General features: G+C 43.4%; 1 protein-coding gene across 1 annotated transcript in view; it reads right to left on the bottom strand.

The window, feature by feature from the left end:
• The window catches only part of ZDHHC15 (zinc finger DHHC-type palmitoyltransferase 15), a 39671-nt gene extending 17642 nt beyond the window's left edge, over nt 1-22029 (bottom strand). Inside the window, exons 1-8 of the mRNA XM_054040909.1 lie at nt 21814-22029; nt 14573-14599; nt 10713-10807; nt 8920-9040; nt 6201-6270; nt 5477-5509; nt 4161-4281; nt 1489-1621 (exon numbers count right to left, since the gene is read on the bottom strand). Of these exons, the coding sequence (XP_053896884.1) occupies nt 1489-1621; nt 4161-4281; nt 5477-5509; nt 6201-6270; nt 8920-9040; nt 10713-10807; nt 14573-14599; nt 21814-21931 (718 nt within the window). The 5' untranslated portion in view covers nt 21932-22029. The remainder of the gene's footprint in view (nt 1-1488; nt 1622-4160; nt 4282-5476; nt 5510-6200; nt 6271-8919; nt 9041-10712; nt 10808-14572; nt 14600-21813) is intronic.
• Between the last annotated feature and the right edge of the window lie 402 nt (nt 22030-22431).

Genomic DNA, 22431 nt, shown 5'->3' with positions numbered 1-22431 from the left:
AAAATAATACATATTTAATCAATGCAAAGTAAGTTACCGTGTATATGCTATACAGTAGCCATCTTTGAGTACACTAAGCCAGTGGTTCTCAACCACGGGTAAGTGTACCCCCGGGCATACTCAGAGGTCTTCCAGGGGGTACATCAACTCATCTATATATTTGTCTAGTTTTGCAACAGGCTACATAAAAAGCACTAGCGAAATCATTATAAACTAAAATTTCCGTACAGACAGTGACTTGTTTATATGGCTCTATATACTATACACTGAAATGTAAGTAAAATATTTAAAGTTTTAAAGTTACAGGGATGAATGTGGAGATCACAGGCATTTCTTTTTGCATGCCTATACATCTTTACATTATTATTTCTCTTATATTAAAATTGATGGCATGGATTTGGTTTTGCAGATGAAACCCACAGAATAATCATAAAACCAATTAATGATATTTTCATTTAATCCCCCCGAACAAAAATTATAGAATGAAGTTTATTATTTAATGTGTTTAAACATTCTTTCATGAGACGTGCTCTGAATTTCATTGGAAAGACACAAAAATTGGAGAATTTCTAATCCGAAGACTGGAAGCATAAAACGGAAACAAACTCCCTTCTACGAACCATATCTCAAGTATGGAAATTCAGACTGCTTGATGAATTAACACTTATCTATTAAGAGTTAGGGTAGGATATACAGACCCTGTGTTGACAGATAAAAGCGGTTCAGGGAGAAAATGATAAAATAGAGGGCATTAGAAATAGTATTTTTGAAGTTACCTTCTATACTGTTGTGCAGAGACCTAATGCTTCAGGCTAGCACAAAGACCTATAGATGAGATCTAGTGCCCTTTGATAACGAGTTTTAAAGGCAAACCCTATACTAGGTCTGTGCAAGAAAGAGAGATTAATTGTGTGTGTGTAACTTTGCAAAAAAAAGTATCAATTTTGTTTCAAGCCACTTTGTCATTCAAAAATGTCACAAAATGGTAGTATCTGCATTGAAAAACATGATATTTGTGCTCTGATGTGAAACCTGATCTTCATCCAAATGCATTTTCAAATTTTGAAACTTGGAAGATTTTTGGCTCAAAAAGCATGGAATTTCAGAAGTTTTTCACAAAACTGGTCTAATGCCACACAGCCCTACCCTCACTCATCATCAGAAAAGATGGGATGTCTTTTTGCTCAAATCCACTTGCTGTTTTAGGGCCTGCTCCAGCAAACACACATGTAAGTAAATTTACTTACAGGTAGTCCCACTGACTTCAGTGAGTAAAGTAACGCATAAGCATTTGCAGGATTGGGCCCTTCTATTTTAGTCTCCACATCTCCAATTGAGCTTCTGTCAGCTGAAGAGGAAAACCCCCAGCAGTGTGAATTAGAAATCTTTTTATTTAAATGCTTTTTCAAATATTTGCTGGTATACCTAGAGGTGAACAGCACATGCTTTTTTAGAACATTGTTTTATGGTGTACACATGGAATCTTACCCAAAGTAGACCTATTTCTACTGATGAGCCAACAGTGGTAGCCAAAGAGAAACATCAGGCTTAGAAAGAACATGACTGCCACAAAAAGAAGGAAAAGCACATGGAACTTGGAACGTCCATTGGTCAATTCGTCCTAGAAATAAAAGCAAAAAAGGATAAAGGACATGAAAAACACAGAGAAAGAAATCTTGGTGCCTAAAGGAATTATTTACTAAGAATATGTAGGATGTGTGGGGTTTTCAGACTTGCAGAAAAAAAAAAAAATCACCTCTCCCTGTGATGAACAGACAAGACAAAGAAGAAATAAGCTGGCTCTTTCCCTCATCACTTCCAAAGCAGATATACAGTGGGGCTTTGCTATTAATTCTTTGTATGGAACAGGGCCAGTATGTTCACAGTCCCCCATATGGGTATGAGAAGTGTCTCCTATGCCCACAGTGAATTTGGCAGGCAATAACAAGTGCTTTGAAAGCCTGTTCACATTCTGCTGAGTTTTCTTTAATCTTCACATTTTCCTGGATGTGCACTAATACGCTGCCATCTTTTCCAATGGCTACATTCCAATTTAAAAGATCAGAAATTTGAACTCCCTCTCTCAGCTATAACAGCAACAAGCAGGTACATCAAATCCTGATGACAGCTGTCTACAGTTAGTAATAGCCCAGAAAATCTTACAGGTGGCTGAAAATGCTTCATTTCACATTAAACTGTTGGAGCATGAAGACCCCTCTGGCACTTAACTCCTGCAGTTTAGAGACAGACTGTACCTACCCCCTGCAAGTGAGCAAATGTGCAAAAGCCTTCCTCCATCTTACAAGTCCTACATAGCGTAATGGAGGGTTACAATACCTTTGCCCTCCTTAGCACGTGGACTAATTCCCATTAGTGCCCCACAGGGGTGTCTGGGTTGGAGGTATGGTTTACAGCACCATCGGTTATAAAATTGAGGCCAGAGAGATTAAGGGTACATCTACACTGCAATAAAAACACCCACAGCTGGACCCAAAGCCCAGGCTCCAGTCTAAGCCCCAATGTCTACACAAAAATTTGATAGCTTCACAGCCTGAGTCAGCTGACACAGGCCAGCTGTGGGTGTTTTACTGCAGTGTAGACATACTCTAAGTGACTTGGCCAAAGTCACAAAGTGAACCAGCAGGCATAGAAAGCAAGAGAGTCTTGAGGCTCCATCTCCTGGTCCGTCAGCTGACACTGCCTCCATATAAACCAACTGTAATATAAAGTAGTGCTCAGTATTTCAGTCTGACTTTTAAGCCAAAAAAGAGAAACTATAAGGAGACAATGAAGGTCAAAAGCAGTTTCTTTGAATGCCATATCCTAATATGAATGTGTGTAGATCAACGGCACGACAAAGCTCTTTATATTAGTTCTAACTCAGAAAAAAGAAGAGGAGGGCAGGTGTACTGCAGGAACTAAGCTTATGGAGACAAGCGGGCAAGTAACATCATGAAAACTAACATCCAGGTAGGTTTAATTTACTCTTCCTCTCACTTGCTCCCTTAACACACTAGACTTGATCCACAGGAGCAAGGATTCAGAGAAGGTTGGGAAAGTGGGTCTGGGAATTACAGGAAACAAAGTCACAGAAAAGAATATATTCCACTTAATAGTTTCCTGCAATGCTAATGAAAATGTGTATGTGGTGATCACTCAGCCACTTAATACATTTCAAATGTTGGTACCTTGCCAATTTTTACCCAGGAGACAACTATCCCCCCAGGCAATACAAGCACATAAAGAGATGTGATGACATAATTTTTCAGTATTTACCAAATAATAGTTATACTTGGATTTAGGAAGATTCTTCATGTTCTGGTTCAAGATCACCACAACGATGTACTGATTCTGACTTGCTTCATACTTCTATCTCTCTAGTCATAAAGGTAATTCCAGACATGATTGATATTCATTTGTAGTTCTCTTATATCTGATCTCTCTCTCTGCGAGTCTTTACATTCCCCTTACACAATACATAGGACAGTTAAAAAAATGAATATATTTAAACTGCAACTGGCAACAGTGATCCCTGTGCTGTGTTGCTCAAATTAGTTCTGGGACAGCTTGTGTTACCGTTACCTTCGTTCTCCCTCCATCACTTACTCCTTCTTATAGTTTAAACACACTCACTTGTATTTTGTCTAAAATTAGGCTGCAAGTTCTGGGTCCTAAAGACTGGCTGAAAATGTGCCCTTTCATGCACAAATTTGGTAGCATTCGTAGAAGAAATTTAAAATCAGGTTTAGCATTTTTCAGCCAAAACCTTTCTACAACTGGAGCCTATTTTCTCTTCAGTTTGTGCATACACCTCTACCCCGATATAACGCGACCCGATATAACACGAATTTGGATATAACGCGGTAAAGCAGTGCTCCGGGGCTGCGCACTCCGGCGGATCAAAGCAAGTTCGATATAACGCAGTTTCACCTATAATGTGATAAGATTTTTTGGCTCCCGAGGACAGCGTTATATCAGGGTAGAGGTGTATTTGAGTCACAATGCGAGTTAAAGTGACATACAGAATTTAAGACAAAGCCCCTTACTACTGAAATGCAATATATTTTTCTGTGGAATGACAGTAAGAGTAACACAGCAGAGTTTAAAGCCACAATAAGAGTAATAAAATACATAAAAGTAACATGATTTCAAAAACTTACTGTCCAATACTTGATGACATACTTGAAGACTGTTGCAGCAATATACATGCAATACAACAAAGAATACATTAAAAACAGTAGAAAGAATTTGTAGTTAGAAAATCCAACGCAGTTATTCACCCTAGAGAATTAAAGCAAAGTTGAAATCAGGATACTTACAGCACACGTGGTCCAAAGACAAGGAATACGAAAGTGATTTTTAAAAATGTTTCTTCATGTGCTTGATTATATAAAACAATCTGTTTAATAATAGCTCCCCTTAGTGGTAACAATGAAATGTAACTGAGTTCTTGTTTACTTTTGTATTTTACCTGCAAGCCAAAGTCACACCAAGCAAAACACGATAAATGTTTTTGATAACATCGAAAGACCAGACCTCAATCAGTTTGGTCTCATTGCTAGTTTGTCACAGAGATGGGCTTACGCTGCAAAATTCATATCTGGATCTGGATTTCAAATACTCCAAACTCTAAAGGTATTCAGATTTGGGATTTTGATTTGGCTTGTAAGGGTCATTTGGGCCTGATTCACCACTGACATCCACCTCGTGGAGTAATTTACACATGTGCAAAGTGAGTGCAAAATGGTAGTAAATCAGAATTCTCCATTCACATTGGTGGTAGCGTCTTATGCCTCTTTTATACATGGGTAAATCTCTCCACTAGGTGTAAATCAGTGGTGAATCAGACTCACATCTGGACCTGAGTTCAAATTTGGAACCCCCTACACAGATCTACGTCTGTGTTGACTCTGGTTCCTGAAGTCTCCCTTCTAGTAAAGGGTAGAGAGTAGCAGAGCTGGGAAAACTCAATGACAATCATTCAAAAATCTCAACTCAAGTAGTTCTGGGAAATAAGTGTATGGGGGCAAACTCTCCAAGTGTGATCTTAAATTTTTCATGCACTATTCTGCAGACACTATCATATATGCACAAATTACACCATTTCATATGCATACTGCATGCAAATATTATTGGTGGGTGCAACTACTAACTGCTCGCCCAAATGATTATGTACCCAAAATGAAAGGTAGGGTTGAGCCACCTTTACAAATCTGGGTAATAATCTAAGAGTACATTAGTTTATAACAGCTTTTAAAAATCTTGTTTTATTAACTGCAATATTCCTTGTTTGTCCCTCAAAAGAAATCAAATGCTCCAAGCAAGCCTTCCCAGTATGGCCATTTCATACAGTGCCAAACACAGAAAGAGAGACATCCTCCGTGATAAAAGAAAGAGGCATGCGGACACTATACCAACAAAAGGATTTAAACAGCCTTTACTTTCAGAAAGATACAGACCAATATCCTGGACATACCATGGGCAATGATGATCCATTTTTAACACACACCTGCAAAAGGAAAGAAAAAAATACAACAAAGAGGATCCTTATGTTTGGAACTTAAACAGATTCATAAACAAAAACTCCACCAACTGTAGGTCAGCAACAAAGTCTTCAGTTTTGTGGTGTATTTCTACAAAGAGATAGATTTAAGATGGCTGCTATCATTCCATCATTCTTAAGGCAGCCACCATTTTTAAGGTGGACTATTTGTTGTTGTAAGAGCTACCGACATCCTTGGTGCTGTACAAGACAAAAAATGAAGATGGTTCCTGCTCTGGGGTGCTTACAATCTCTGCATTACCAATACATAGCAAAGGCCTGACATATTAAAAAAAGACATCTTTTTTTAGTGCACTGACAGTGGCTAGTGCCTTTCATAAGCTGTCAAACCTTCCATCAGATTCACACCCATGCAGGCACTAGTGTAGGAAACTATAACCACAAAACTTCTTAGGGACACAAAGTGTTTTGGGAGTGCAAATGCTAACACTTCTGTGCATGTAGGTGCTGGCACACATATGTGCACAAGACCCAGCAGAAGCCCTTTTGATTGTTTTGCCCTTACTGTTTGGCTGTTCTTGAACACAGAAAAACATCTGGGTACCTCTGTGTTTATAAGTACATGTTCAAGACATTGTCATTTTTGTTGCTTAGCAGTGGCTCAATTCACTGGTGTCAAAACATTTCAATAACTTACATAGCACAAACAGAACAGTGGTGACAACGGTCAGGCTTGATTAGCTGGCATCTATCACAGAATCGAATAGCTAAAATTAAACACAGAAGTATTAGTGTTAGTAGTTAGTGTTAAATAATGAGCAAGAAGAGAGCACACACTTAACACTCTGTTCATGTTCTCATCCTTTCTCGCATAACTGGCTTCCTATACAACTTGACAGTTGATTCAGGCTGCCAGGCAAAAAACAGATAAACGGTGGTCCTAATACTCGTAGGGGCTGGCTTTGCAGTGAATGTATATCCAGCTCAAAGGTAGTCAAAAGAAACGTAGAAACAGGATGTGTGTGTACATGTACATTTGTGCTGTGGCTTTGAAAAAGCTCCATTTAAACAATGGCCTAGTACAAAAGTTGCTTACTTCAGATCCTAAGATTGCTGACTAAAGAATACACCGGCCTGAATGCTGGAGCAACTCCAACCATAGAACTCCTTTAGGCTTCAACAAGAGTTCCATCTGTTACTCTGGAGGGCATTCTGTGCCAAAAACTTAAAAATTCTGTGCACAATATTTTAAAATTCTACAAATTTTATTTGTCAAATAAATGTGGAGGCTCCAGCATGGCTTTGGTGAGCACAGGCCACTGGCTGCACAGAGGTGGGAGATCACTGTGCAGCTTCCCCCCAGTACACGGACTCAGCAGTGAGGCTGTACCCAACCCTGACATAGCGCAAGGACTGGGCCTGCCCCAGAAACACCCCAGGACCCCGCCCCTGTGCCAAGTGCACCAGGTGTGGTTGGGCAGGCTCAGCCAGGCAGGATCCAAGTGTAGAGGGGCTTAGTGTGAGGGGATCCAGGTGTGGGTTGAGGGGGTTCTGTGTGGGGCAATCTGCGTGTGGGTGGCTCAGTGGGGGATCTGGATGCACAGGAGCTTGTTGGGGGGTTCTGGGTGCAACGTTAATGGGACTCTACAGGTGGGCCCAGATGAAGGTGGTCGGGGCTCAGCGGGGGGGGTGGGGGGGGTGTTTGTCTGGCTGTGAGGGGACAGAGATCGGCAGGGGAGTCTGGGTACGGGTGGTGGTGGTGGGGGGAGCCTCAGTGGTGGAGTTCAGATCCTGGGGGAGTGGAGCGGGGATCCAGGTGCAGCTAGTTGGGGCTCAGTATGGTGGGGATCCGGTTGTGAGTGGCTCGTCAGGGTGGTCCAAGTGCAAAGGGAGTGGGGCTCGTCAGGGATGGGGGGTGTGGGTGTTTCTGTTTGCAGGGGAGGGGTGAGGTTTGGTGTGAGGGTCTGGATATGAGGGGGTCTGGTTGCATGGGGAATGGACGGATGGCAGAGCAGTTCCCTGTACAATGATCCCTCCCTCCGCAGCTGAGAAGCGATGGATGCAGGAAGCACGTTGGGGGTGGAGTTTGCAGAGCTTCCTACAGCTGGGGGGGAAATCTGGGGGAGGGTCTGACACAGCCCTGCAGGGCCGGCTTTAGGCCGATTCCCCCGAATCGGGCCCCGCACCTAAAAAGGGCCCCGCGCCAGCAAGAAGAGCGCCTAACTTAGGCGCCTTTTTAATTTTTTTACTCACCCAGCGGCGGTCCAGGTCTTCAGCGGCACTTCAGCGGCGGGTCCTTCACTCGCTCCGGGTCTTCGGCGGCATGTCCTTCAGTGCTGCGGAAGACCTGGAGCGAGTGAAGGACCTGCCACCGAAGTGCCGCTGAAGACCTGGACCGCCGCCGGGTATTCGAATCGGGCCCCGCACTTCCTAAAGCCGGCCCTGCAGCCCTGGATGCCGTACAGGGGAAGAGGAAGTCCCGCATCCTCCCAGCCCAGCTGGGACTAGTAGCTGAGCCCAGCACAGGGTAGGAGCCACCAGCCGGGTCTTTCCAAGTCCCGCCTCCTGCCCCACTGCGATTTACCTCTCTGCCAGCTGCACTGGGCATCCAAAACATACTGCTGGGGAGGGTCACATGACCGCTCTTGTGGCTTCCCTTTGCTTCCCTGTCAGAAAGTCATTTTTCTGCGGGGAAGCAAAGAAATCTGCAGGGGACAAATTCTGTGCCTACGCAGTGGCACAGAATTCCCCCCAGGAGTAACAATGTGTATTTGGCTGCAGAACTAGGTCCAGGAGGGACAATAACTGTTGACCTCATTATGGGACCACGTCCTGCAGTCTTTACTCAGGCCAAACCCTCTTTGAAATGGGAAAAAAAGGCTACACGATTTGGTTCTACACATAGGTGTACTTTGGCTTCCATCTTTGAGGGGGCAGCTTCAGTCAGGCTAAAGGGGCCACATGGTGGGGCAGGGGAACAAATTCCATGCCTGCCCGAGCTGCAGTTTGGTGGGGGGGAGGGAAGAGATACCCTCTTATCCCCCCCAAGCTATGCCCATGATTCTACGTTAATAAGTATAGCCTGGGAACCCAACTACGGTCTCCAAACTATAAATACAGAAAGGAAGACAACATAAGGCTACTAAGCATCCGGCACTCTATTTGGAAATGGGATAAGTAATCAAGGATTTCTCGTTTTCCCCAATCAGGAGGGCTGGAGGAAGAAGCCAGGAAGGAAATCCTTTTAAACTAATATTATTTCCTCCGCATTAAAGTTCTGAGCACCGAAATCCTTTAGCAGTATGTCTTGGCACGAGGGATTTGCTGTTACTTGCCAGTATAAGCTGGATTGCCAGCAGACAATGCTTAGCAAGATTGAATAGATTTACATCAACAAAGCCCTCTGCTTAGCTGACCTCCATTCCCCGTTCTTGTGTACACTGGCAACTTCCTTGCAATTTCGACAAGAATCTGCCTCTGCACCTCCGGTCTCTCTTCATTTTCATAGCGCTCTTTGTCAGCATAGGACATATGGAACTAGAAGCAGAAATGATGAGAGGACCAGTTATCCATGTGTAGTACAGTAATATTTCAAAGGCAGGCCAGGTTGGAAAAGCCATTATCCTCCTACTACTTCCAAAGCACAAACATTAATCACACTTAGAAGGGCTTTCATTTATGAGATAAACAGAGAGGTATTCACTGTTGGACAGACCAAATGCTGGGGAACTAACTGATTCACTCATAAGAAACACAAACTGAAACTGAGGTCACAGCATAATATATTAGCTTCACTACATGTTGCCTTAGATGTTTTCTCTTCATTAAATAACTACAATAATAATGATGATGATAATAATAATAGTGGCACTTACATTGCACGTTATGAGGCAGATTCTTTTCTCAGTTACATTAGTTCAAATCTGGAGTATTCCACTGACATAAATTTACATCTTGGTAACTAAGCTCAGACTCTGGAGCAGTATTTTTAAAGTGCTGCACAAACATTCATTAACTCAACCTCATAACAGCCTTCTGAGCTTGGTATTTTGCCAAAGGGTATAATGAAGCATAAAGAAGTGAAGTGACTTGAGTACAGTCAGACAGTAAATCAATGTCAGAGCAAAGATTAGAATCCAGGAACTCCTGGCTCCCAGTCCTGTGCTCCAATGAGGCATGCTCTCTGTCTTAAAAATACCCTAAAATTAAGAATATGATTTGTCAAGTAAATGAATCACAGTCTGCATTTTGGTGAAGTGATTCCTCCAAATGCCTCTTCTCCCTCCTTGTTGTGCCCTTGGACAGTGATTTTTCTATTTCTATTATCACCGCAGAAGGACATTTTGCTACTGGGATAAGTGTCTCCTATGTGTATATAGGCAGGGATTGGCAAATTAAACAACAGACCCATGCCTAGGGGCCTGGCTCCCACAGTCATGTGATGTCAGAATTTCGGCTTTCATTTAAAACAAAAAATATGTTTCAAGCCTTCATGGTTGCCAACCTCCACCCCGAAAATATGAACCAAGTGTAATCAATGCAATGACATTTGTCTGAGTCTGCAGACAGCCTCCAACCGAGGGCAGATCAGCCAACACTAGAACCAGGGAGAAAATCACCTGGCCTACACCCACTCCAGGAGGACAACTGATATGCTTCCAAGGGTGCAACACTTTTGCTGCTCAAGAGGCCCTGTCACCACTACCAGTGCACTCTTTGGGGACCTCCAGGCAGGCATGCATAGGGCTCCATATTGTTTTAAACCAGCTCTGTATACAGGAGCCAAATCTCAAGGTCCTTACTCAGGAAAAATTGTCATGGAATTGGTGTGAAGTTAGACTGAGTAAGAATCTCAGGATTGGTTAAATGCTTAGGGATCGAAGACATTAAAATATGTAAATTAATAATAATAAATCCCATTATCCTCGACCATTTAAAATCCTGTTAGCTCCTAAACCACTTGAAAGTAAAGCAACACTATACCTGCTCTAAGCTCCATAGACAGCTTAATTTAAACAATTCTCAGAACGGTTCAACTGCACTCTTTTTTATGGACAGCCACAGACACGTTTCCATCTAGCCAGGAAGCCTCATCAGTTGTCCCTGGCCACAATAGTATAGATGGATTTCTTGAATTCTCCCTTTGTCTCCACTTGCTTCTTTTCATTGTCTTAGGCTTGCAGTGGATGAAAAGTACTTAGGCCCTTACCTTTTTATCTGGCTGCAGCGGAAGAGTAAAAACAGACTTCCAGTATGTCCACACAAAGAGCACAAAGATGACATGGAATACTATGAGGTAGGCCACTAAGAGAAGAAAAGAATAATGAATCATAAGCAGAAGTCACTCTATACTCTTCACCATTCAGGGTGCTTCATTTAAAAAATATTATGTTCCAACCGAATTTTATATCACAGGAAAAATCTAATATCTTATGAACTGTTAACTACAGCTGTCAAAGCTCATTGACAAAGCAAAATGGGAAAACATTTCTTTTCAGCAAGTAGGCAAAACAGGAAATGATCACAGCTGTGGGGCAGGGTTGTAATCCATCCAGATGTCATTATCATATGATAAACAAGGTACCTGGAACAATCTTATTTCAATATACAAACTTCTTTACTTGAAAGAATTTGGGAGGACATGAGACATTGAAATGAGGCATATGAAGAGACTCAGAAGGGCAAAGGGCAGTTCTGCATCAGCTTTGCAAAGCACTTGGATATCTTTTTAAATGCTCAAACACACTACAATATGAACTACTGTTATATCCATGGGCAGCAGGTAGCATAGGCCGGGGAAGGCTGTGCCTACCCAAACAGCCTAGTGTGGCCCTGCCCATGCTCCGCCCCCAAGATCCCTCCTGCCTGCTTCCAGTACCCTTCCTGCTCTTCTGTGGCGGGGCCGGTATGCACAAGACCCGGGGCTGGGGCCACGCTGCACTGCCCGTCTGTCCATCCAGTGCTGGGACCACACGTCTGCCCAGTGCTCCGGGGTTGGGGGCACTCTGGCTGTGCCGCCCACCCACTCAGCGCTGGGATGGAGGGCATGCAGGGGGGACTGTGGGGGAAGTGATGCTCCGGGCTCCGGCGAGCAGAAGTGGAGGTGCAGGGCCTCGGGTAGGGGGGAGGGCCAGGGCTAGCCTCCCTCAATGGCATGTTCACCCACCACCCACAGTTATATCTGCAAATACAAGACAGCCTTATTTATTAGGGTGTCACTTAAATAGATACAATATGTGCTTTTCCCGATCATGTTGAACTCAGAATTAAAATGACCAGCACAGGAAGAGTCAGAAGGCTATAGTCCAAAGCAAATCCTGTTTCCTTACTCAGATTTTATGGAAATTTAACTAGTGTAAAGGCTGAGTACAGACTTGAACATTTGGCCCTTTCAATGTGAATAATAAATTATCCACATTAGGGCAGGTACGTTATTGATAACTTCAGTTTATTTATTTGAAGTGTGCTCATCACACTGCCTCTGGGCACACACACAATTAAAAAAACCTCAAAAAAAAAAAAATCTATTGCAGAACTGGGAATAGAACTCAGGTCCCCCTGATTTCTGGTCTTGTTTCTTACCCACAAGATCATCCTTCTTCAGTTAGCTTTTTTGCACAATTCTATGCAATATGAGATTACACCTTCCTCTGAAGCATCCATGTTGCCCACTATTGTAGACAGAATGCCTGTTTAGATGCATTATTGATCTTTCCAGTGTGTCATTCGCTATATATAGAGAGAACTAGAGTACAGTAATTTAGGAAGTAATGTAGGATTCTCTGTGCATACCAATAATATACATGGTATGTACACATGTGCCGGACTGAAAAAAATTCTGAGAGGTTGAGGTGTCCTAAAAGCTCTTTTCCTTTCTCTGTGAAATAAACAGTAGCTTACTTCACAACCCCTCAAAGGCCTGGTCTACACTGGGGGTGGGGGAGAAATCGATCTAAGATACGCAACTTCAGCTACGAGAACAGGGTAGCTGAAGTCGATGTATCTTAGATCGACTTAGAATTACTTACTTCGCGTCCTTGCGGCGCGGGATTGACGGCCGCGGCTCCGCCGTCAACTTTGCTTCTGCCTCTCGCTGAGCTGGAGTTCAGCGGTCGACGAGAGAGCGATCAGGGATCGATTTATCGTGTCTACACTACACTCGATAAATCGATCCCCGATAGATTGATATCCCAAGATGTACCCCAAGACATTTTCCCTGCTCCTTCCCAGGACTTACTGAGTGACATCAGTAAAGAATTTCTACTCTGGATAGTGCAAAGTAGTTTTAAGCAAGTCACCCTTATTTAAGGAAACTCATCTCAGGAGTAATGGAATTCACACTGGAAATGGCTCCCACTGAGGTAGATCCAAATATTGGACTGATTTCAAATGAAACAGCGTACTGCAGAACAGCAATGCACTGTTTTTGGGGGCACATATTTTTATATAACATAGGCAGAATGAAAAAGACATAACTAAGGGATGCTAGTTATTTGGGAGTGACAAGCCACTAGCTCATTCTGTGGTGTCCCAGCAGGACAGGGCAAACACTCAGTCATTCTTAAACCAGCATTTAAGGAGATAACTTTTGCTGATAGTTTAGTTATGCTGGTTAGGTGGCACAGTGGGGCTTCTCTGGGAAAAAAGAATCAGGGTGAGCAAACTTTTCACCAGGGAACTTACATGCAGTGATTTAAGTTCACTGGCAACCTTTACAAAGAAGATATATTTTGCTGGATCATCATGAACTTATTGCCATATTTTCTACATTTCCTTTGTGACCACTTAAGATATTGGGGCAGTACTTTGCTGCAAAGAGAACCTGCTTGGTGCACTGAAAGAGGAGGCCATCAGAGAGTGAGTTACAGCTCACCAGTTCTCTGCTTTGGAAGCTGTTCTTGTGTGTTCCGGCTGACATGGGTCCTCAAGGGCCAGTCTGCCAGATGAGGATCAGCAAAGCTGCTATGCCTCCCCGTCCCCTGGGATGGGTTGTGTGGGAGCTATGTATGCCAGCTGTACACCTGCTGGGGACTCTCCCATGCTGTGGAAATCTCCAGCAGGGGAGACAGTGCCAGACTGCATCCCCTTTGTACCATTAAAGTAGCACAAAACGGATGGAGCAGGACAGAGAATCTGGCTCAAAGGGCCAAATGGCAAAACTCCCATTAACCCCATCACATGGGGCTGGAATTTAACCCACTGACAGTACGTGCCAATGGTAGCTCTGTCTAATCCTGCCTGCTCCTCCTGCCTGATTTATTCAGTGACCTTGACGTTCTGTTTCTGCTCCCATGAGAATAAACTGTCACATTACTGAACAAATTTGAAGAAGGTGCATGTGAACAAGGAGAGTGCAGTGGTGAACTAGTAATGGGACATAAAACCTTTCACCCCAGGCCACTAGTCATAATTCATATAGAGACTGTAGTCTGAAAGTCATTATCATTCAATGGCTGCCCAGTGGCCTATGGAAAATGAGTTTAGTGGTCTTGGTCAAGAGGTATCTATTTTACAAAACCATGACAAGTGGCATTAATTGAATGCCTCAATACAGCAATGAAGAAAATTAATTGGGTCCACAGAGACTGAAATACTGTTTAGAGATAGTATTTTTACAGAAGAAGTAGGATAATGTGTGTGAAGGTGATTTGGGAGCATGCCCTGTTGCCCGTGTTCTGGGAATAAACAGAGGATTTCCACTTCCAATTGGCACCTTTCACTAGTACAGAGAGAGATTAGAACACTTCTCGTGATACATGCTATATATATCCTGGTAATGTGCAATCAGGAGGGAGGAAATATTGAAAGAGTATGATGGTTTAATGGAATTCTACAAGAAGTTATTGTTTGTGGTCTGCTGGAGTATGGAAATGTTTGCTTTTAAATTTTCTTGTTACTGAACTGAAAGATCCTACTATTTGGAGATTCAGTGCGAATACCCTTTCCCTCGAGAGCTGTTATGTATATAAATATACAAAAAATGATTTTCAATTGCTTTCTTTTAAGTAGATGTTCATGCACCTTTGGAACTATGGCCAAATGCCAAGGTATTTAATAAGATTCACCTACCTTGTTCTACAGGATTGGTTAGAGTCACTGAAAAAGAAAAAACAAGTATATGTTTATGCAGCAGATGAAATTCCCAAAGCAGTCTATAATCTTTTCTAAAACAAAAGAAAAAAGAAAAAAAAATCAATATGCTAGAAGGTCAAAAAGAAATTATTCCCAATTTTGATCATTAAACCATGATCAGACATAACACTACACCTGGGAAAGCATCTCTTTTCATTTATTCACTTGAATGGTCTCCATAATAAAATGTTCAATCATCTTAGTTACACTGTATTTTCCATTCCTACAAAATGTAATTTTTCTTAGGAGTCCCAATGGTATTGATGCCTGCAAGATAATCAGGGCTCCTCTAACAGCCTGTCCAAATAACATCTTCACTTATTTACTGATATGCCTGCTTGGAGCTAGTTTCCAACTGCTTTCATTTCTACATTGGAAGTCTTGTTTATTAATATCCAGGGATGTACAGTTAATTTTGTATCAATGTAAAATTAAAATTGGCTACCTGGCTAGGCCATGACAGTCTATCAGTGGTACTCTGCAATGACACACAGGGTTTTACTTGGACCCATCTAGCTGCAATCTGGATTAACAGGGCACCAAGAGCACTATGGAGCTCACTGCTTGCTTCAGCCTGCAGGGAGGAGGGGGACATTGTCAACAGCTACATTTGCATAGTGAGGAGGCGGGGGAGAGCTGTGAGAGCTTTGTGTTGCTCAGTAGTTATCCCCCCAGGTTGATTTAAGGAGTCGCAAAAGTGGCAAACTGCAATAGGAGATCTGCCCAGTTCTCAGCTGGTGGTTAGTGGCTATGAAGCTGAGCCTTGCTGGTGGATAAAAAGAACAAATTCTCAGGAAATGCACAAGTGTCATTAGCCGCAATACATTTTTGGTAAAGAAACTGAGGTCCAAAAAGATCCTGTCATTTTAGCGGATACTTTTCCCTCTTCCCTCATTTCCAAATTTGTCTGTCTCTCTCCCTCTTTCTGGGGAGGGAACAAGATTAAAAAACCTCTGTTACAGAAATTTGGGTGTTTTTTAACTCTCTTACAAGTATGGCAAATATTTCTAAAACTGGCTGTTGAATAAAAACACAGTTACTCTGTCTGGGAAACTGAAGATATAAAGTTACACAGGTAACTTTACACATATGATCAGACATTTTGATACAGCTTAGTATGTGTAATTACACTTTTGATTTTTTTTTAAAGTTTTAACACCTCTTGGCAAACTCTCAAACAAACAAGCTTTTGGGCGGTGATTTCATTTGCTCCAACAAACTAAACCTAGTGGGATCAAGACAGTATTTAAAAGGGAGACTTCCCCAAGGAAAACACAGGGTTCTACAGGAAGAGATACTGATGAATTAAGAGAAGTTGTTGGTACTATATTGTGGTATTAAGGCGCTCCTACTATTCTTGACTGTCCTGGGGTCATATGATTTAGATGAAGAGTTATAAATGCTTAAGTTAGAATGATAATACACCATCTCTTGTGTCAGTAGCAGGCAACATATGAGTTTAGAAAACACCTTGAAAACTGAGCAGATCTGATCCACATTTATCTAGAAACAATGGCTGGCCCCGCCATGCCATTTTTAGAGTCACTATTCAGCTTCTGGGAAAACATCAATGCTCTGGTCTTTTGGAACTCCCAATGTTTCCAAAACAGCTGCAGTTTCTACTTGGGTAAATAAGACTTAACTACATCAAGTTTCATCTCATCAATTTATCTTATGCTCATGACAGAACATAACTCAGGTCCAGCCCCCTATGCTGAGGGCAGGGCTGACTAAACCTGGACCTTCCCTGACAGGTGTATGTTTAACCTGCTCTTAAAAACCTCCAATGATGGGGATTCTATAATCTCTCTTGGGAGTCTATTCCAGATCTTAACTACCCTTACAGTTAGAAAGTTTTCTAATATCTAATCTAAATCTCCCCTGGTGCAGATTAAGCCAATTACTTCCTATCCTACCTCAAAGCCCTATTTATAACAGCCTTTAACACACAGGAGACTTTTATCAGGTCCCCCGCTCAGTCTTCTTTTCTTAAGACTAAACATGCCCAGTTTTTTTAACCTTTCCTCACAGATCAGGTTTTCTAAATCTTTTATCATTTTTGTTGTTCTTCTCTGGACCCTCTCAGTTTTACAAGATCTTTTCTAAAGCGAATTGGACACAGTATTCTAGCTGAGGCATGAGCAGTGCAGAATAGATCAGGACAATCACCTCTCATTTAACATTCCTGTTAGTACACCTCAGAATGACATTAGCCATTTTTTGCAACTACATCACATTGTTGACTCATATAACCACCAAATCCTTTTCAGCAGTACTTCCATCTAGCCAGTTATTCCCCATTTTGTAGTGTTCTGCACTTGGTTTTATTTTGTCTTGTTGATTCCAGACCACATCTCCGATTTGTCAAGGTCATTTTGAACTCTAATCCGATCTCCCAAAGCACTTGCAATCTCTCCCAGCTTGGTGTCATCCACAAATTTTATAAGCATACTCTCCATTCCATTATCCAAGTAATTAATGAAAATACTGAACAGTACCTGACCCATGATTGACTGCTTCAGGACTCCACTAGAAACACCCTCCCAGTTTGACAGCGAACCACTGATAACTACTCTTTGAATATGGTCTTTCAACCAGTTCACATGGAAAAATACAAATTAGAATAAGAACTGAGATGTATTGCGTATGTTGATGAAGATGGCTTTTGTTAATGCCATGCTATCTGGTACTTTTGAGCTATAGGCTATTTGAAATCAGCTAAGTAATCAGGTTTTTATAGATGAAAAATACAGCAAAATTTATCATTTGTCGATGCACGGTCACTTATTCACATTTGAATATGCAATATCCTCTTCCCTTTTCTTTGGTTCTTTGAAAATCAGCACTACGAGGCCTCGCTAGCATTACACAACTGCTGCCTGGCTCCCTCCTAAGGCTCATTTTGATGCTCACAGTAGGACCCTCCCAGGCAGCGTAAGCCCAAGGGAGTGGACACTTTAACCCTATGGTTTTGCAACAGTTTGTACTTTTCCTTCCTTCTTGACATGGCATAATAGTCACGCCTCCAGCACATTCATTCCCTATCATTCTCATGCTGTGGCAGCATCCACCAGCCAGTCACTGGAACCAACCTCCTCTGAAGCATGGCTTCATATCCAAATCAGGCAGCAACAGCTGCAGTGTTAATAGCATGAGATATTCCCTCTGGAATACAGCACATCACCTCTACACTGTTTCAAATTCACAGTGGTATTATGTTACAGAATCTGTTTTAAAAAAAAGAAAAAGAAAAACTATTATGCCAAGAGTTTGGAAGGGACAACGTAGAGCTCTAAGTATCAGTTTTCAGATATGTGCATTCCCTAGAAAAGCAGATTCAAATCCTAAGAGCATCAATTCAGCCATTCATCCTTCCAATACAGAGAAACTGAGTTTCATACAGTGAGTGAGTCTGTGTCTGGTGAAATTTTAGACACAGAGGTCCTGTCTGCTCTGCATGGGCTTTGAAGAAACCGATGATTTGACCAAGAACACAGGAAACAAACTTCCTCTTCCCTTACTGTCATGCTGTTTGAAACACTTCACCTAGTTTGTGGCTGCAGAACAATCTACAGTTGAAAAGTGCGATATTGGCCCAATTGACTTTAATGGGAGTTGGATTTGATCTTATAAGAACTAAATATTATTATTACTAAACTTATATAGCCCTTCTAGCGAAACACTTCCCAAAATTCCAATGGTACTTTAGGTATATATTTTGTTAACCTCTTTATGTCACTGGGATAACAAACTACTGACCATATCTGCGCAGCTGAGGGTTACAGTTCCTTTAAATTAATTTCTAAAAGGAATAAAGTCGTTCTAATCTCAGTAAAAGGAAAATTTAAAAAAAGTCATGGGGTGGCTTCTCTTGACTACATGTTGAAATGAAACATCAAATGCAGGGCAACTTCCTTGTACCTAGTCCAACTGTAGAAAAACAAAAATAGATCTTACCATGGTTACTGCCCTGGCTACCACCAGTACAGTCCTGAGCACAAGACAAGCAAATGTTTCTGCGGTTTCTCCACTCCCCTCGTTGGTGTTTGATTCAAGAGCCTCCTAGGTTAGGAGGAGACCAGAAAGCAGCTCTTTCCTCATCTCAGAAACATCCCTCCCTCCTCTTTGGTGACCTCTGCTTCCTTTATTTGGCTTTACCCCAATAAAGAGGCACAGCCATCAGTTCTACCTCCAAAGAGCTTAACAAACACAGCTGTCAGCTCTTCTTTCCAGGACTGACAGCTCTACCCATCTCTTTTAGGAGCAGCGTCTTCCTTTCTGCCTAGTGAGGAGGTTTAACCCCTTCTTGGATCACAGGATTAGACACATAAGTGGTGACCCATGAAGGGACTCAGGCTTTGTGATGCCCTTTAGGTGCCTAGAAAAATCACACAAATGCTGCGGAGATCCAGAAAGCCTGCGTTAGGTACTTAAGTTCCTTATACAATGAGTGGGGAGGGATAGGTCCCTTAGACTGCGATCCACAAAGCCAGCATGCTAAGTGGGGAGCCACCTAAGCTAGCCAATGAGAGATGCTGACCAGAGGGGTTTATGTTAAGCCCAGCCCCTCTCACAGAGATAAGCACCTAACTATGGGCTGCAAGGAGGCATCTATCTTTGCTAGTGATCCAGGAACCGAGGGAAGATAGGCATTTGGCCACCAAAGCTGCACGTGGGGCCCAAACCAAATGACAGGGAAACAGAAGGACCAGGAAGACTTCCCATATAACCTGTAGTCTAATGCATAGGGTAATCCTCCAGGCTGTTGGAGACCTCCTGATTCAAGTCCCCCTTCCTACTGAGGGGTAGAAGGGATTTGAGCAGGGGTCTGCCACCTGTCAGGTGAGTGCTCTAATCACTAGGCTATGGAGTCATTTTAACTCTCTCTCTGGTCTAATTACTATTTATTATTCCATTGTTTAATTTAAAGTGGAATGCCTTCAATAGGAGAGATTGAGGAAGACCTACATCAGGATATTCCATAGTCTGGTGGCTAGGGCACTCACCGGATCTATCTCTGGTGCCTAGAGAGAGGCTGCAGTGCACGTGCCCAGAGGCGCTGAGTGAGTTTAGGTACCTATTGGATTAGGTGGCAGCCAAGCAGGAGTTTTAAGGACTGCAGTGGTGCTTAAAAACAGGACTCAGGTGCTTATAAACAGGACATAGGTGCCTAAATACCTTCATGGATTGCACCCAGACATCCTACCACAAAGTGCTATGGAAATGTTAAATACTATTATACGAATTATATTATTTTAAACTTGCTTGCAAACTTACTAATAATCACTTTAGCCCTTAGGTAACATTGTGACAAAACAATTTATTGTAGACTGCACTGATTGTTCTTATGAATTGGTCATTCAAGTAGCAAAAGCCTAGGTTAGATAAAGAGACAAAAGAAATTGGTCTGCATTGTAGAGCATCACTCACTATTTTTTATTTAATTTAAATAGAAACCACCGTTAAATACGGTTCAGGGTCCATTAACATGAAATTTCATTGGAGGTCTGTGTCTCCCCCAACCCCCTCAACATCACCCATCGCCATAGCATCTGAGAATATGAGATTCAGATTCAACTCCACATTCAACAGCCAACAATACCAGTTCAACATTAGCTGAGAAAAGAACTGAGTCATGAATCTGGGGTAGTGGGATGCCCAGTGCACCATAAAAATCCCCCAAATTAATCCCATCCTGGAACTGGCATGCTAATGGGAAACACAAATATATCGGTCATTAGAACAAGTTACTTTCTACATCGAAGGTTACATCTATAGTATGAGCTACAGGGTGTGATTCCCCTGCTCGTTTACTCATACTCCCCTCTGCTACTGCAGTTGTATACACATAGCAAGAGGCAAAAAGTAGAGCCACCTCCCCAACGCTCCTGAAACTCATGATAAATTACATTCCCTGTGGACCCAACTGTGCCAACACAAGACCAGATGAATCATCCTATTAAGACTCAGTAATACTAGTCCTTATCCATAATAACTTCACAAATAATCATGTCTTTGTGAACTACTGCTCTTGCACTGGACACTGCAAACCCAAAGTTAGTCACTGCTACCCACTGTCTTGCGCTTCTGAGATGAGACTCAATGCAAGTTCAGTGGTGACAGATGTTGTGTCCAAAGTGACCACAGATGCTGACCAACTGGTCTATATCTGGATGGGTCTCTTTTCTGTGTAATCTACCCAACAAGAATTTAAAGGGCCCATGTGCAAAGAATGTATTTACGGCCAAACATGCAGCTCACTACAAACACTGCTGCTCTCGCTCTGCATATTAATGCCGATTTTACTACCATCATAGTATTGTCAACTCTCATGGTATCACAAGTCTCAAAATATTTAGGGCTTTTTGTCAAACCCAACCTCTTGGAGTCACACAATCATATAAGAATCTCAGCTTTCATTTCTTTAAAAAAAGATTCTAGCCGTTCATGGTTGCAGGAAAAAGCTTGAGCCTTTACTCAACCCCCAGAAGGCAAATAAAAAGCATCTAAAAATTATTATTTTTACAGTTGCCATTATTTTGGGGGGCCTAAATAGTGATTTTTTTTAAAGCTTACAGTTGGCAATGCTGCTGCTGCCATCATCATGGGAGAGAATATTTGTCTCCCCATCTCCTCCCCAACCTGGAAGGGAATGAATCCCTCCCCACAGCTGGGGCCAAATATTTAGGCCCTTTCCTCTTGCCAGACTCTGTTTAGTCCTCCCTCGCCTTCTGGGAGACCCCACATACACATCCCCTCATATACAGGATGGGGGGGGGGGGAAATTCAGGGGTGTCACCTTCTACCTCACCCCACGTTACTGTCGCTGCTTCACACACGTTTATTCATCCAGTGCCCCCCCAATCCTGTTCCCCAGTCCCCCAAGCAGAGCCTCACTCCCCCACTCACCCAAACTTCAGCTCCCAGGCCGGGCACAGCCCAAGCAGACCCCCCCCAGCCCACCCGGGCACAGCCCCCCCCCCTCACCCAGGACGAGCCCCCCCATTCACCCAGCCCAGCCGGGCAGAGCCTCCCCCCCCACTCACCCAGCCGAGCCTCTTGCCCACCTCCCCACACCCAGCCCAACCCCCCCTCACCCAGGGAGAGCCCCCCCATTCACCCAGCCTAGCCTAGCCTAGCCCAGCCCAGCCGGGCAGAGCTCCCCCTCCCCCACTCACCCAGGCAGAGCTCGCACACGTAGGCGTAGTAGGACCAGAGCACCACCAGGGTGATGATAACGACCGGCACCCAGGCGAGCACCCGCTGGCAGCACCGCAGCCCCCTAGACAGAGCCATCTTCCCCCCAGCCCCATCCGCATCGGCGATCCATAGAGAGGGGCTGGCGCAGGGCGGGGAGGCCGGCGACTCGGAACTCCACTGAGGAGGCCTGGCAAGCCGCGGCTGGCGGAGGTCCGGCGCCGCTGGCCATTGCGCCGCAGCGCCACCTGGCGGGGACTGCGCTGGCCGTGCACTGCAAAGGCCGTTCCCACGGAGCGGGTGGAGCAGGAGCAAGGATTATGTGCAGCGTGACGGGAGCCCTGCTGGTAGTGAGACACAAGGTGGGCGGGACAATATCGTTCGTCTGTTGGACCCAGAGAGAACTGGAGCTTCCTAGAGCCAAGGAAGAGCCAAAGCTTGTCTCTCTCTCACCACCAGCAGTTGGTCCAAGGACCGATATTACCTTGCCCACCTTGTCCCTAACGTGTAGCAATGTCTGCTGCATGGAATACAGCCCCCCAGCAGCTGTGACCAACTGAAGTAACCACAAACCATAAAAGTCCCTTTGTTTAAGTAGC

This window comes from Malaclemys terrapin, chromosome 9, assembly GCF_027887155.1.
Source record: "Malaclemys terrapin pileata isolate rMalTer1 chromosome 9, rMalTer1.hap1, whole genome shotgun sequence".
Taxonomy (NCBI): Eukaryota; Metazoa; Chordata; order Testudines; family Emydidae; genus Malaclemys; species Malaclemys terrapin.
Note: the sequence above shows the minus strand (reverse complement) of the source record. Positions and strands in the feature narration are given on the sequence as shown.